The 15073-nt window shown below is 39.2% G+C and overlaps 1 protein-coding gene across 4 annotated transcripts in view; it reads left to right on the forward strand.

Moving 5' to 3' along the window:
• The window catches only part of FBXW11 (F-box and WD repeat domain containing 11), a 122007-nt gene that overhangs the window by 84898 nt on the left and 22036 nt on the right, over positions 1 to 15073 (forward strand). For all 4 annotated transcript variants that reach the window (XM_028102671.1, XM_028102673.1, XM_028102670.1 and 1 more), the window contains 2 exons: positions 7091 to 7277; positions 8327 to 8417. In XM_028102671.1, coding sequence (XP_027958472.1) covers positions 7091 to 7277; positions 8327 to 8417 — 278 coding nt within the window. The remainder of the gene's footprint in view (positions 1 to 7090; positions 7278 to 8326; positions 8418 to 15073) is intronic.

A 15073-nucleotide genomic window follows, 5' to 3' on the forward strand; every position in this document is an offset into this window, starting at 1 on the left:
GGGTTGGGGAGAGGGAATTATAGGTGGGTTTAAGTAAGGTGAGTGAACCTTTGGTGCAGCGTCTCTGGTTTGTGCAGTGCCAGAACCCAGAACCCCTGGCACCCAAGCCTTTCTGTGGACTGAGGTTGCATCTTACATCAAGAAAAAGGGCAGTTTTTAAAGTGGATGATTGTAATTGTTCCTCATAAGTGCTTTTAACTAAATGAAGTTATGGCTTCATTTTTCTCAGGCAAATCTGTTGTTTTTTTGTTTGCTTTCTACTGTTTTGGTTTTATTTTATTTTTGCCTGTAATTTGCTTCTCAAACATTTTAGAGTGCCAAGAAACTCACCTTATGTTTACAGAATATCCACGAGGTGGCACTGTTGAAGTTCTCTTGATTTGCAGAGTGTAGTTGAGAGGCAACCCCTTCTCTTGGGGAGTGTACGGTCTTGGAGAAGAGACAGAACAGATGAACATGTGTTATGTATATAAATATGGTTAGTATAATTGCATACAATTCAGTTTTCATTACAGCGAATTTTAAGGCATTGTCCATATCTCTGTTAAAGTGGAATTTTGTGGTATTGAATGTTACATGAAATGAACGGACCATTGGCTGGGACATGGAAATATTTTTGTTAAAATGCTATTTCTTTTAAAAGGATTTGATATGAACATATATACATATGTCAGTATATATCATACATATGAATCTAATAGCTGGGGACAAGCTGGCCTAGTTGATTGTGTTGGTGTCTAGTAGACTTGGATTAAAATTGGCGTTAGTTCCTTAACAAAGACCCTGCCTTAAGAGTATTAGGGTAGAAACAGGTCCATGTGTATGTTCATACTTAAATTTAATAATGTGTGGAGCAACTTTACTAATCACTGTTCTAGTTTGGTGTTTAACTTTTGCTGTAGATGATCTTGAGTTTCAAGTTTTTACTCTTTGAAATTGTCAACTTAAGACTTCTTTTGATTGTAGAAACCATTAATTCTATAAAAATTGTCTATAGTTCTCACTTTTAAATGCTTACTGTGAATATCATACCTGTCAGTATAGGGAAAATGGAAAATGTTTGTGGTCTCTGGCTCCTTTTGGTTCAGTGGAAAAAGTGATAATTATGATATGCTTTTCTAAAAATCATGGTAAATGTTTAGTCTGCGATGTCAATTTCTGCAGGCTAAGTTTGTGGTTTGTGAGAACTGTTGTTAAAGGGAAAATTTATACCATTTGAAGTAGAGGCAGATCGTACTTCAAAGAGGTTGATAAGCATTGGCGATCCTTTTGGTGAGGTATCTAAGCAATTAAGAATTTTGAAACACTTAGCTTCCTGGCCATGGTTTATTCATTTGTCTTATCCCCAAGTAAGGATGATAAACCGTTATGGACTGTAAATGTGACAGACTAGATCAAAGGTCTTGGGAGACATGGAAGAACCAGAGCGTAGCTAAGGCTTTTTAGGCTGGATGCAGGGCCAAAGACCAGCATGACAGAGTGGAAAGAGCTTGGGTGTTGGATTTACACAGCCCCTAAATTTGAATCCCAGCCCCTGCACTTAATAGTTCTACGAGCCCACTTTTTGGACCCTTGGTTTCCTTTTTTGTGTGGGAATAATAATAACACTTCATGGGATATTGTGAAGATTAAAAACAATGTATGTAATATGCCTGACATCTGGTGGGTATTCTGAGGATGGTAGCTTAAAAAAAAAAAAAAAAAAAAAAGGAAAGGGGAAAAAAAAAAAGCCCAGAGAGGCAGGAAACACCTGCTTCTCCGGAGGTAATAAGATTTGTTGCCAGGAAGTTTTAATTATTCACCCGCTAATTTCTGAATTGATTCATCCTGACATCATATAGGTAGGCGTTTGCACCACTTTGTTGGTACAACAACATGTTGGACTTTGTGACCTGAGTGTCATTTCACTTCAGTTCTCTCTGAATCTTTAGGTCAGTGTATTCCAAGTTAAAGACATCCATTGACGTACTGTTGCTGTCAGCAGTTGTATTGTTTTTTTCTTTCAGAAGGTTTCTAACTTCAGATTTTACAACTAGATCTGTGACTTGGAAGGGACAGCAGGAGTGGGTGGGAAGGGAGTTTCTTTGCAGCTGCTTTTCGAAATGTGTTTCTAAAATAATAAAAGGTACTATAATTGTATGATCTAAGCAGCTGTGTTAAAACAGGCTGTAGTCAAGGGCATTGAACTGACATTTTACAGTTGAGTTTCATTTTGGTATAGTGTTATTTACATGTTGAACTTTGAAATTTGTGCCTTTTAATTGTTTTAATTTACTGAAATTTTTCCAGACCTTCATCTGGTGCCTATAATTAGCAACAGAAGCACTTCCTCAGCATTGTGTGTGCCGTATTCTGGCCTCGTTTTCTGAAACCATAATGTGTCCTCTTGTTGCCTTGGGAAGGGGGGTGGTGATGGGAGATGGGGGAGTCTCAGCAGGATAGAGTCAGTGAGAGCCAGATATTGGTACTTAAAAGCAAAAACAAAAAAACCCTAAGCATTTCTTTTTTTTAAAGATTTATTTGACAGAGAGAGAGAGAGTGAGAGCAGGAACACAAGCAGGGGGAGTGGGAGAGGGAGAAGCAGGCTTCCCGCCGAGCAGGGAGCCCGATGCGGGGCTCGATCCCAGGACCCTGGGATCATGACCTGAGCTGAAGGCAGACACTGAACGACTGAGCCATCCAGGCGCCCCAAGAAATACTTAGTTTTAACACCTCAAAGCACTTTTTAGCCAGAGCAAATGGACCACCTTACTCAGTAACTTCTTTGTCCCAAATAGGCTTGAAACAAGGAAGTTAAATGGTCTGCATGGCTCTGGGGATAGCTTTTCTAAGGTGTTCAGATAGAGGTTGTGGGATTCCAATACCCTAAACCTTTAAGGGAATGTGAGTGGGCTTAGCACTTTGCTAGAGTGCAACATTTTCTCTGCAGAAAATAACAAAGAAGAGCAACATTGCTTAGCTTCTTTGACCAATGATATCAGCCAAGGGGATTTGGGTATGAGGGAAGGAGAACAGAGACTGACACTTAGCAAGTACCAGTTCTGTATCAGGCTCCTTAATAACCTCTTCCTGTTAACTTTCCCAACTGGTGCGAATCTTTGCACCAACTATAAGTAGTTCATAAAACGAGCATATTGAGAGTAGCTGTCTCAGAGGGTTATTGTGCAGATTATATCAAGATCATCCACTTCAGCCATTTAATACCATTCCTATTTTACGGAAAATGAGATCCAAAAAGGAAGACTGATGTGCTTCAACCCAGGTTATCTGACTCTGCAGCCAGGGCATTTACCAAGAAACTAAAACATGCTGCCTCCTAGAATGATGGTATGAATTTAAAGTATTATCCGAAGAAACGGAATCTCATAGATGTCATAGAGATGTTACTGAATTGGAGTGATGGCATTTTGAAAGAGGAGGAAATATGTGTTAGAGATTTCCTTATGCAGAAACTCAGTGATAGTCTAATGGTGAGCTATTGAAGGGGGAAAAAATCAAAGAGGACTAAAAGGGGTATCATGGCTATAAAGCAGTAGTTCCCAACTGTTTAAAATTATCTGGTGGCACTTCTTAAAAATACAGATTCCTGGTCCTCACCATCTAAAGATTCTGATTCAGTAGACCAGAAAAAATGTCCAGGGAATCTGTTTTTGTTGCTTGTTGTTTTTGTTTATTTGTTTTAAAAATCACTTGCCCTAAGTGACTTAATTACAACCACACAGGCTTCTGAGAACCAGCTCCTAGACCACCCAGGCAGGTGGAAGATTTGGATGCTGCTTCCCCAGTTCATAGTCAGACAATGGGGATATTGCAGTTATTGAGAAAGTTGCATTGAGAAAGCAACTATCTGATGCAATCTTGTCTCCTATTCATTTCCTCTCTCAGAGAGCAGGGGACTCACGAGGGGAATTGGTTAGGGGTGTGTTTATGATCAATTAGGAGGATTTGGTTAATGATATGGAAATAACCTAGATCTTGAAAGGTGACTGTGTTCTCATAGGACGTGTAGAAACTAGAAGATAGGTAAGTACCCAGAATTAGAAAAATTCAGAGAAGAGCTAGATCTATTAGCCCATGACTAGAGACACTAAAAGAAAATATGAATATAGAGGTCTGAGAGATTCTGAAATTTGAAATTCTTGTTAATGTGTTAGTCCTAGCAGTGGAGGGCTACAAGTAAGACTGTATGTGATTATCCATGGATTTCCCTGATTTTAAATGAAGATGGAAGAAAGGGGCACATGATCATGGAGATACACAAAAAGGAAACCAAAGCTCCTACAAACAAGCAGGCCTAAAGACATTGTGTGCCAGGATATTGACAGAACCTGTAGATGTGATTTTCAGAATTGTGGAACATTGAGAGGAAGCAGAGCTGCTGGGTATAGTTGTGCCCTTTACAGCTTGTACGGTTGTGTTTGGTAGCCTTGCATGATAGCACCCTGAGATGTGATCGATGAGCACTTTTCCTGGTTTTAAGAACTCGAAAAGTAGAGGTGGGTGTATTTGGGGGATGTTGGCTGATAAATTTGATGTCATACTCTAGCAGACCTTTAAAATGGATTATCAAAGTTAAATAATTTGCAGCCAGAAAGACTCTGTAGGGTTGTGTAAGCCTAGAAGGATGTATACAGAATGTTAGGAGCCCTTATCTCTGAGAGGATTTAGGGATTAAAAAGTTTTTGCTTATATGGATTTTATAATTTTTCTGTAATGAACTTGGGTTATATGTGTTTAAAAAAAGGGACACAAAGCAGCTCCTTGCCAACTTGTAAACAAAAAATGTGATACCAACTTTACGTAGTAAGCACCAGCAAGAGAATACAAAGTGTAGCCATACCAAATTCGCCTGACTTCGGGGTAGGGGAGGGGGGATAAGGTTATCAGATTAGTGGGTCAGAAGAATGATGTAAAAGGTAAAGGTGGTAGGGTTTTTATATGGGGCAGAGTTTCTCCAAATATTCAAACACTGAATAGAGAGAGATAGGCTGAACAGTGGTACATCCAGATGGTTACAGAACCAGTGGCTCAGTATTGGTATGTGTATTTCATGAATAGACCCACAGAAGCCTGGATAGAAATATCTAGAATCATGGGTGCTGTCCTTGGTTCTGACCCATTTAACATGTTTGCCAAGAACTTGGGATAAAGACTTACTGCATTTGACTATCATGCAGAATTTTGGTGTGGAATACCCACTCTTCTGGAGGACAGAATCAGAATTCTAGAGGCTGATGTGGAAGGGTCAGGTCAAGCCTCAAAGGTGAATTATAGCAAGGATAACTATAAATTCCTGCATGAAGCTGCCCTTCATCTCTCCATTAGCCATACAAATTTAGACCTGGGGGAATTTTTTAAAATAAATATTTTTGGGGAACAGGCTTAGGAATTTATTTTAACTTACTGCCATCTAGGAATCTACTGTGATAGAACTACTAGATAAAGGTGTTGTAATCTTTGCACCAACTGTAATATAATGACATGTACAAGAAAAGATCGTGGCTTCAGGGTAGTCTTCATGATCAGATCAGAGCTTGGGTATTAGATCTAGACCAGAGTAGGACAATTAGTATATGAAAGGCTTGTAAACCAGAGTTGACAGTAGAAAGTGTCATTCTCAGAGTTGAAGACAACATTAGTTTGTGAAGCATTTTAATGCATCATCTCATTTTGATATTTTCAAAATAGAGATTATTTCCCCATCTTATACAGATGAGAAAACTGAGCTCTGAAACTTTAAAGACTTACCGATTTCCTGCCAAGTTAGTGCCACTATATGGCTTCTATTTATCTTGAAAAAGAGAGCAAATATTAATCTTGTATGGTGCTTTGTTGTCTTTAAAATCTTTTCATAAAATTCTTTCATTTGATTCTTACTGGTGGTGTGAGAAAGGACAATGTTTACTAGTGATTACCATTTTATAACAGTAAAAGACCAAGGACCAGTTACATTTCAATATTTATTTCATGTCAAAGAACTGCTAGACTTGAAATTGAAATTTTCTGCCTGTATGTTTAGCATTCCCACCACTGCAGTAGGCCTGGGGGTGAGCTTTATTTTTTGTAGTTATGGAGGGCTTGACTAGAACCACAGGGTGGGAGTTTGCAGGTGGCCACAATGTTGACTGTGTTGACACCATGGCAGTGTCAGGCAGACTCTGAATCTTAGTTGTCTTTGGGAGGACCCTTGCATTGCGTTGGGATAAGCCTCATAAGGTTGAAGAATTTGTAGGCATATATGGTTCTTGCTTTTGAGGATTTTACCTCCATAGGATGGAGATGAAGAATGATTGACAAAAATACATCTAAGGAGACCTGACTTTAACTCTTAGATTGTCACTTAACTTTTCATAAGCTTTTTAAGCTGTGTCAGTGTTTCACCTTTTTTGTCTCCTTGGCTCCGAGGGATTCACATAGGTCATGTATTAAGAGGATGATTTGTTACGAGAGATGGTAGGTCAGAGGGGGAAAGAACACCAACTTAGGAGCAAGAGATCAGAGTTGCAGTGTAGGCTTTACTACTCTATAGTTGTGAAATCTTGAGAACTTTACTTCTCTGTGCCTCATCTGTAAAATTTGAGGAATCGTTATCCTGTAGTGGTTTTGTAAAAGAGTTATGTAAAAGAAAATGCAAACAAGTCTCTTTTCATAATATCTGACAAATAAATAGAAAACTGTCCAGGATCGGCTTTTACACGCAGGAACTGTTGCCATAAATTTATGTATATACATACATATATACATATACATACATATATACATACATATGTATGTGTATATATATTTTTAAAGTAACCTCTATGGCCAACCTGGGGCTTGAACTCAATGGCCCTGAGATCAAGAGTTGCATGCACTACCGACCAAGCCAGCCAGGCGCCCTGCCAGCAATTGTTTTATCTTAAAAACTCAGAACCAAAAAGAAGCGTATGTGTTTATGTACTCATGCACTTGTATATCTGCAGAACTTTTGATATTACTCAAGTATGTTACCTGCTTCAGGATTTCTTTATTCCTCTTCCCTTTACAGAAATGGTGACTGGTACATTTCCATCTCCCTTCCCATTCCTTCACTGCCTTTTCTATTTTGTAGAGCAAGGCTTAGACCACATAGCAGAAAACATTCTTTCTTACCTGGACGCCAGATCTCTGTGTGCAGCAGAGCTGGTATGTAAAGAATGGCAGCGAGTGATCTCTGAAGGAATGCTTTGGAAGAAGCTGATTGAACGAATGGTGCGCACTGACCCTCTATGGAAGGGGCTTTCAGAAAGAAGAGGGTGGTAAGTTCTTGGGTTGCTTGTTCCCTTGAAAAAAGTTCCTTGGACATAGGGTCAGTTTGACTGCTTAAATAAGCAGTTACACTTGACAAATGTGTTGGCCCATTTTTCAACAGGTGGGAAAGAGGAGTGGTCTGGAGTGGTGGTGGGGTGGGGTGGGAGTTAAAGCTGTTAGAATAATTTCTTTTGCAATGCATATTTCCTTTATAAGTATTAACCGCTAGGAAGTATTATATAGTTTGAATGAGTGATTTACCTTTTCAAACCTATGTATATATGGTTTTCCTTTCACATTATTCTTTTTTTTTAAGATTTTATTTATTCATTTGAGACACAGAGATACAGAGAGAGAGAGCATTGAGCAGGGGGAGAGGCAGAGGGAGAGGGAGAAGCAGGCTCCCTGCTGAGCCAGGAGCCCGATGTGGGGCTCAATCCCAGGACCCTGGGATCATGACCCAAGCCGAACGCAGATGCTTAACCATCTGAGCCACCCAGGCGCCCCCTTTCACATTATTCTTAAATGATGATACTATTACCAAAAGATAAGAAAAAAAGAAAATATAAGAAAGTCAAATAATGCCATTTTGCTATTTGTCATTGCTTCTGATCGAAGATGTGGAAGGCATAGTGGGCATGAGTTTTCAGATAACCCATTAACTTATATACAGCTTTAGAGCCGTGTACACCTCTGTAACCTGGCCCACTTAGCACAGAGAGAGTGTTTCCGATGGAAGTACGGCTTGCGGTGTGAGTAAGGGTTAGGGCTATATTTTCTTCATGGGAAGAAGTTTGATGTGTACCAAGTAAGCTTCATTAACATTTTTTATTAAATTATAGAATGAAAGGCTATATTAATATCTGTTGGGTGTTCAGAAAATAAAAGGCAGAGCTGGAAATTAAAGTACAACTTGTGTCTAATGTGTGAATTTAACGGTCAGAAACCCTGCTTTTAACTGAGTTGAAAGATACAGAATCTTTGTAAGTACCATGTTTAAATAAAATTCACCCTTTTATGTGCAAAAATGTAACATCTGTTTGTTTTTATTTGCCAGGGATCAGTACCTGTTTAAGAACAGACCTACAGATGGCCCTCCCAATTCATTTTATAGGTCATTATACCCAAAGATTATCCAGGATATAGAGGTAACTTTATGATTTATCTGTTTTATGGGCTCTTTGTGTCTTGTTCTCAACTTTTTATGTTGCCTTAGAGTGTTTTTTGATCTAGCAACATGGAGCTGGTAATTTTTTTTAAGTTGAACTCTTGAAGCAAATGTGTCATAATCAGTGTATAATCTGTAGCCATTCTTCAGAGTAGATAATGCCTGTTTGTAAAAAAATGATCTAACTTTTCTAAAACGTGAAATACATCTGCAAGGTTGCCAGTTAATTAAAACCTGAATCCAAAGTCAGCTTTTTATTCTGATTTGATAAATTTTCCAGAATCCAAGGCACAGTTTTTCAGGTCAGCAGTTTTACATTTTGAGCCACCTCGAGGGAACTGGAGAAGGCACAGTCTCAGTTTCCTCTGTAAATTTCCCATAACTTTTTTCATAAAAATGACTCAAATATGATTCTAAGCAATAGTTAAGTGGGTTTTATAGAGCATATTATGCTCCTGGACCATTTTGGATGTGAGTGTAACTTCACCAGACCAGTAAAACTCTGTAAACTTGATGAGAAACATTGGAGATGTTTGATATCATTCATGTGTTCTAATTAGTTCAGTTTTATTGTTTAGCTCTTTTCCTTGAACCAGGAAAGACATGCACAGGCATTTCTCATTAACTCTTTCACATGTGTTCTTGGCAGGTCTTGGTTACTTCAGTATTTCCTCCTTGGCGAAAAGTTTAGCCTTTGCTAGGCAGTGCTGTATCACCCATAAAGTTATACTCAGTTTCCCAAATGTGAAGTAATCCTCTCCCCCAGGTGATAGACATAAAAGTTATTGTGCCAAAATTCATTAATGGAGAAACATGTGCCTTTTGGGGAGTCCCCTCCTCCCCCTAGAAGGCAGATGTGAACTGATGGAATCATTAGGCTAATGGTAAATCTCAATGTGACTAGAATATCATATTTAAAAAACAAATCCTTGTCTTGAGTAGACAGCTCCCTAAAATGAGCTGTAAAATAATCTTTTAGGGAAGGCTAAATATATAAAACTTCTGCCTGACAAATCATAAAGTTTAGGAATTAGTTGATCTGTTGGCAGTTCAAACCTTAGAATAAATTGCTCCACGGTGTTGGAGCTGTGACACAGTGTTAACTTGAATCTTAAGTTGGGGTGTGTGTGTGTGTGTTTCAGGGGAGAGGGGCTGTCTCTTACTCCGAGATAGTTGTACTCAGATATTGCTTGTGCATATATATTAGAACCTATATTGCTTTTTGCTTTTTTTTTTCAACTGTTCTTTACAGAGTTATCTCCAAGTTTCCTTGAATAATTTTAGCAAGTCCTTTGTTATGAGGACAATGTTGAAAGTCAGTATTAATAAACAGGAACTCTGGAAGAACTTTGATCAGGCTGAAGATTTTGGTGACGTAGATTATTTTATTTAATCCTCGTGAGTACTGTTTTAATCAATAGTATGAACTCAGTATTCTGTAGCATGATAGCATGTGACACCACCTACCATAACCATTTCCTCAGGCTGAAATAATATTTTAAAGTTAGTGGAGGAGGCAGATGTGAGGGAAATGGAGCTATGGGGGAAAACCCTACTTGATACAAAACCTCTACATCATGGTGGTCTACCCAGCGGTTCTTAAACTGTGGTTTGGGAAAACCCACTGGTTGGCCACAAGAGTCTCCTCCAGATTTTTGTGGGCTAGATCTCTTAGTGTAAGGGATAATGTTTTATACTTTGGTATATTCACTAATAGTAGTAATAATAAAAAATAATGTATCACACATATAATAAGAGTGTTTACTTGTGCTAGATACTTGGTGAAGCATTTTATAATACACTTCATTTAACACTCTGAACAATGCCTTGAAAGGTAGGCCATGATTTTATTTAAAGTTAAGGAAACTGAAACTTAAGAAGGTTAAATAGCTTGCCCCAGATGACACAGCTAGTGAGTAACAACAGTCTGTGATCAACCTTGTATTCTTCTGCACTTAATATAGCTTTCTGTGTTACGGATCACTGGTACCTCATCAAAATAGAGTTCTTTACCTCTGTTCTGGGAGTATGTTTTACTCTGTCCAGGGTGGATGCACGTGTAAAGAGTTGTGTCAGTGATCTATGGACCAAACAAATGGAGACTCAGGGGCTTGGCTCTTGACCATATGGCTGGTATGAAACTCTTATGGCAGAACATAATAATTACAGTACCCTCTTTTGAGCCTTTGCAGTATACCATGAACTGTGTTGGTGACTTACATAGATTATTGCATTTAATTCTTACAAGGTACATATTATCCCCATCTGTAACAAGGGGAAGCTAAGACTAAGAGAAGAGATGGGAATTTAACTGAGATCTGTCTAGCTTTAGGCTTAGTGTTGTTGTTTGTCATTTTCAAAGTTGGAAAGTTCAAGAAGTGAAGGAGAAAGAGGTATGTTGTTGCATGCCTGTGGACTTTGCAAGGTGATCTTCTCATCTTTCCCCAATGGTGTGAGTACTCAGCATCCTTGAAAAAAAGGGTTTGAGTTAAGATAAGATTAATTGGCCTATTTTAGTTCCAGTTATGGGAAAGGTAGTATTTTAAAAGGGTTTTAATCACATTGCTAAAAGATAAATTACAACCCCTGAATGCTAAGTGGATGTTTGTGCCCCCTACCCAGTTGCCCATACACAGCTGCAGAGTCTGTGTGGTTCCCGTGTGCTTTGCAAAGTTGCCAGTTCACAACACCTTTTCCTCTTTCTTTTTCTTGCTCTGCTTTGACAGCTCTATTTCATGTACTGGGTTCTGTCATCTGTCCGTTCCCAGATTTGACTTTGATGAGCAGATGACCTTGCCCTTCCACGTTGACTTACAGAAATTGGCTAATTTTTAAGAAAGAAGTAGAGAATCTAGCTTAGTGTGGCCAATCCCCATTATTCAGGAAATAAAGATGTGAGAGATGAAGTCTGGGAGAATAAATTAGAATTCTTAGCTTTCTGCAAAAGTTCATCTCTCATGGGTGTTCTTGCCACACAGAGAGAAGAGAGGGTTTAGAGTACCTCTGAGGTGAGAAGGAATTCCTGGAAAGACTGAGGCACATTCCTAAAGGAAGCAGCCATATTTCCTCTACTATCTAGAGTCTCGGTTGTTCTTCTTCTTGTTACTGGTGAGCTTACTATTAGGTGCTTTGCTACAGTGATTTAATTTAGCTCTCAAATTAATCAAAACTGAGATTCTTAGTCCAAAGCTCATGCTCTTTTCATGCCCCCCCCTGCCCCCCACGTCTCTCAGGAGAGAGATGCAAGTTGTTATAATAGACTCCAGTCAATCAGAATTCTGTCTTGAACTTGGATTTTTTTCTGTTGCCATCTCGGAGTAGTGGCAAACTCTTTCATGTAATATGTCTTTTCCCTCTTTTTATTCACTGGATTAAAGCCTTTGAAGCACTCTCCTTGGAATAGACCACTGGTAAGATGATGGTTTGTTGTATCGCACCTTTTAATAAACCACATTTTATTCAGGGAAAGTGGGGAGCTTTTTTGTGGTTTGCAAACTTGATATTAATATTGTCCTGACCAGAAAATGCTGAAACTTGCCCACCCACCCAGTTGTGTTTAGGCTTCTAAAAATAATGTTATTCCTCCATACTCAGACATCTGTTTTCACTCTATTGCCAATTTAAATGCCGCTGTATACTCTGTGTATCATGGCTACTTTCCCAGTATTTTGAAACTTTGCACAGGGTAAGGGGATTTTACAAGTTCTCAAAAACACGAAATAGTCCTCTACAGTAGCCATATCATATGATGTCTAAGTGAAATGGCAGGTATCTGTATAATTAAAGAGGTACACCTGTGTATGCCCTATATCCCTGCTGCTGGAGTTGAAGTGGAATTGCATTGGAAGGCTGAGCCTCTTCCTGGGAATGGTTAGGGAGGGCTCGGGGCTAGCAGCGTTAAATATCAGCCTAGACCGAGACACCCATTCCTGACATTTTGGTGAGAAGATTTTCTTTGGTCACGGCCTACTCCTTTTGGTCAGTGTTCTCCGCAGACAAGGAAGAGCATCACTGCTATCATGTGAGGCACTGTGACGAGCACTTTACATACGTAATCTCACTTGATCCTTAGAACAGTTTTGAGGAAGTAGATACTATTTTTCCCATTTTTTACAGAGGAGGAAACTGCAGCTCAGACAGTCCCAGCTCATTTGCCAAAGCTGCTCACTGACTCAGGTATTTTCTATACCACAGTGGGCTGTCTTACATTTTTAAAGGCCTATTTATTTATTTAAAGTTAAATAAATAAATACCTGGCTTATAAACATTCTAGTAAGAGTTGAGGTCGTCAAATATGGTGGTAGGTAGTATTTGGGGCAGGCACAGTCAGCAGGAAGTGCTGCTTTCTTTTGTGGGTGGCCTGGGGAATTGAGAAGAGTGAAGTTTTAGGAATTACATGAGATTGGTGTTCAGCAAAACGATCAGCTCCCTGAACTGGTTTAGTGTCCCTTTCTTGGCATTTGGAAACAAACTACAAGTGTTTAGGGATTCAGGAACCTAATAATTTTTTTTAACACAGCCCTAAGTGGGAGCTTCCTAAAATGACCCATGAAGAATTATCTGGCAGTCCTTTTCTTTTAAAATTCAGAATTGTATTTTAGAAAATTAGTCTCTTTTCTGAATGTTGAGAAGCTAAGCCGTTTCCTATTTCTTAACTTCCATTCAACTTAGAAGAAGAGCCTGTTATCTAGCAGAGCTTTTGAGAGTTCCTGGCCTCTGCTTCTTGTTTGAGGGCCAGAGATCAAGGGTATGGCTCAGCCTTTCACGTCGGGTGGTGGTCTCTGTCCAGACTCTCCGGGAATGTGTGCACCCCGGGCTGACTACTGCCTCAGCCCAGCTTGTCTTCAGTCTTCTCTGTTGTATCTTTAGGTTTTTAGGTCCGGTAAAAGACTGTAATCAAGTCACCCAGTTCTAGAGAACATTTTCCGAAGAGGGGGAGAGCGTGTAGGAAATTCTTTTTGGTATGGGGATTCCTCTACTTCCTCTTTTTACATTAAATTATTTTTTTCAGTCTCCCATGTGATAGTCAGTGTACTTTTCCTTTGCATTGAAACATATAGAGTAACAAAGCTACTTACTGATTCAATATTTTAAAGCGATTGTTTTATAACTAAAAGCAGCTATATGAATTTAAAAAATAATCCAATATATATGTGTAAGATATATTACATAGTCAGCTTTGTAATACTTTGGGTTTATATGGAGTCATGCATTCTGCAGCAACTCTGGGCCCTCGTAGGGTGTGGCCCGAACATCAGTAACCACTGCCAGGAGTCACTGGCCGCGAGTAAGACTTGTTACCAATACATCTGTCTCCTAAGTCAGCGTTTTCCTGGTATACTTAGCTTGCTGAGGTGGCTCAGGCACTGTCTAAAAATATGTTAGTTCTCTAAGAGTGATTTTAAGTATTGAGTTCAGTTTAAGTAAGTTTTTTTTTTTTTTTCTGGACCCCTTTTCAGAAGGTTGCTTATACAGACAGATCTGTTATCTATGTCGGTAGCAGTAGCAGAAGTGGGGTGAATTATTTTTGTTTGTTTGTTTGTTTTGGAATGTGGTTTTATTTCTCACATTTTACAGACTTACTAGAAATGATGATGCTGCCTAAGAAGCTCTGACTTGGTAGCAGATGGGCAGATGAGTGTTCTCTCGCTCCTTGCGTCTCCATGGCCCCGCCTTCATCCCATGGGTGTTGGAAATATGTGATCCTGCCCTGTCTCAGGGCTGTACATAGGAGCCCTTTGAGGGCAGGGATTAGATTTCCAGGTTCCTGTGCTAAGTACAAAGGCCACAAATGATGGAACATTTTCCTTTTTAGGCATATGTATATCACCATCTCTGGCCTTTCATTTCTTTTTCTATGAAATGAGGACAATAATTTCGGCTTCAGAGTTGTGGTGATTAAATTAGCTATACAACGTTTAAAACACATAGCATAGTGTTACAAAAGCATAGTACCTGGCACATAACATTCAGAACATTTTAACATTTTAGAGCCCACAGAAGCACACTGCCTTCAACGTAAGAGGAAATACAGTTTGTTAGATGTCAGCAGAGCCACTAATTAAGTGCTTATCGTGAATGAAGTTGAGATTTGTCACTTTCCTTCAGCAAGACAACTAATTAAACTTTTAGCTACTCAGATAACTACTCAGAGATAATCTTTCGAACTGTATCCTTAACTTGGGTGTAACCAATTATTTTAGTCCAGTTTGCCGGCTAATTTCCAGGATTTGGAGTTTACGCTTTGGTTTTTCTTAGTAGAAATAGTGTCCTTTGATCCTGAAAATGCCTCATATCCACTACCAAGCAGTTAGGGCTTCGAGTGCTCTGGGCATGACCCACTTTGTCATTAACCTTTGCCCCCTGGGGTGAAGCCATAGTCCGTAGTCCATAGTACTGTTTATTTCATGTAAGTGTCCTACAGCACTTAGAGTTTTAATCACTCATTTGGCGCTCATATTTTATCTGGAATTGTTACTGATCTTATGCTCTATGTTCACTGCCTCAGTAGCTAGGACTATACTTCTTTATAGACATTGCATATTCTAGTGGAAAACATGGACTCTGTGTCAGGAAGAACTGGGTATACTTTCCCGCTAGTCCAGCTACTAGTTTTGTGGCCTCGGGAAATTAAAA

The sequence above is a fragment of the Eumetopias jubatus genome, unplaced genomic scaffold (assembly GCF_037043125.1).
Source record: "Eumetopias jubatus isolate StellerSeaLion01/CBP00866 unplaced genomic scaffold, mEumJub1_p1.0 scaffold_5, whole genome shotgun sequence".
Taxonomy (NCBI): domain Eukaryota; kingdom Metazoa; phylum Chordata; class Mammalia; order Carnivora; family Otariidae; genus Eumetopias; species Eumetopias jubatus.